The following is a 1,573-nucleotide window of genomic DNA, read 5'->3' on the forward strand; positions in this document are numbered from 1 at the left end:
TTTTTTTCTGTTATGAAGCATAGTTAATATAATTATCTCATTTCAACAAAAAGAAATTATGATAATCAGGAATTTCATTTTTACTATGCTTGCAAAAAATATATATATTAAAAAGAAATATTAATTCTATGATGTCATTTTCTTTGGTATGTAACAATCTGATTTTGTCACTATTCTTTTTTTGTTTGAAATATATTTACAATTTTTTAGTAGTCACCAACTATTTTATTTTTTAGTTCATTTTTGTATTTTCACTCTTGATTTTCAAACATTCATTAATTAATTTCTATGGTCCCAATGATCTTCAAGTTGATGAGTTTCAACCTAACTGATGAGGATATATATGAGGGAGATATTGCAAGTTGTAAGTCTTTAATAATACGATTATTTAGGCATGGAACATATATATCTACGTATAATACATTTTTTAATCATTTATATAGGTTGGGGGTGGGGTAAGTTAAGGTAGGGGTGGAGTAAATAAAAAGTGGCACTATAAAAAGGGGATATTGAATTGAAAAAAATATTATCAAATCATCATCATGTGTTCAAAAATGTGTGCTGTTTTCCTCACTATTCTGCTTTCCATCATCACCACTAGTCCTCTAGCCCATGCTCAACTCGGTCTTGGTGGCATTCTTGGTGGTCTTGGTGGCATTCTTGGCAGACCCATTGTACCACCCGTTGGTGGTCAAGTACCACCCATTGGTGTTGGCCAATTACCCATTCCCAATTTTCTTGGTCCTCTTGTTGGTCCCATTACTGGTCCCATTCTTGGTCCCATTGCTGGTCCCATTCTTGGTCCCATTCTTGGCCAACCCATTAGACCACCCGTTGGTCAAGTACCACCGATTGTACCACCGGTTGGTCAAGTACCACCCATTGTACCACCGGTTGGTCAAGTACCACCGATTGTACCACCCGTTGGTCAAGTACCACCCATTGTACCACCGGTTGGTGGGCAAGTAGTTAATATAACTATACTGGGGAGTTTGTCTTGCTCCGTGCCGGGAAGTAATGTCCCAGGCCCCGGAGTCAGTGGAGTAAATGTGACGATTATTTGTGGCAACACAACCATTGCTCAAGCGTCCACAAATAGTCAAGGCATTATTAATGTTTCAGTGATGACCACTACAAGTGTTTTGTCAGGAAATACATGTATTGCAAGGATTCCTCTCCCAATTGCTAATTGTACTTTGACTCCCAACACAGGAACCCTTGTAGCTCCCGTCATCCTTATTGGAAACTTAATTCAGGATTTGGTTGGTCTAACTTTCGCAGCAATTTTCGGGATACTTACTTCTCTAGCAACAGTCACTTTGAGTTGATAAATATTAGTAGTATTAATTCTCATCTAAATAAATGGAGTGAGTATATATAACAGCTCATCCATCTCTTTATGTACGTTAACTATATATTATCTAATATTATAATAAATGAATGATGAGATTGGATAAGTTCATTGGTGCCTTTTTAAGTTTTCAATTTTCCTATATTATGTCGTGAAATGCATATATATTTGAATCCCCTAACACAAAATTGAGTTGAAAGCTTCCTTACTGATTAAGTTTTG

General features: G+C 36.2%; 1 protein-coding gene across 1 annotated transcript; it reads left to right on the top strand.

Annotated features, from left to right (window-relative positions):
* Positions 1–554: 554 nt before the first annotated feature.
* LOC125814812 (SH3 domain-containing protein C23A1.17-like) lies at positions 555–1,328 on the top strand. Its single transcript, XM_049494256.1, has one exon. The coding sequence runs from the start codon at positions 555–557 to the stop codon at positions 1,326–1,328; it is 774 nt and encodes a 257-aa protein (XP_049350213.1).
* The last annotated feature ends 245 nt before the right edge of the window (positions 1,329–1,573 follow it).

Source organism: Solanum verrucosum, unplaced genomic scaffold, assembly GCF_900185275.1.
Source record: "Solanum verrucosum unplaced genomic scaffold, falcon-dt-bn FXZP01000351.1, whole genome shotgun sequence".
Classification (NCBI taxonomy): Eukaryota; Viridiplantae; Streptophyta; class Magnoliopsida; order Solanales; family Solanaceae; genus Solanum; species Solanum verrucosum.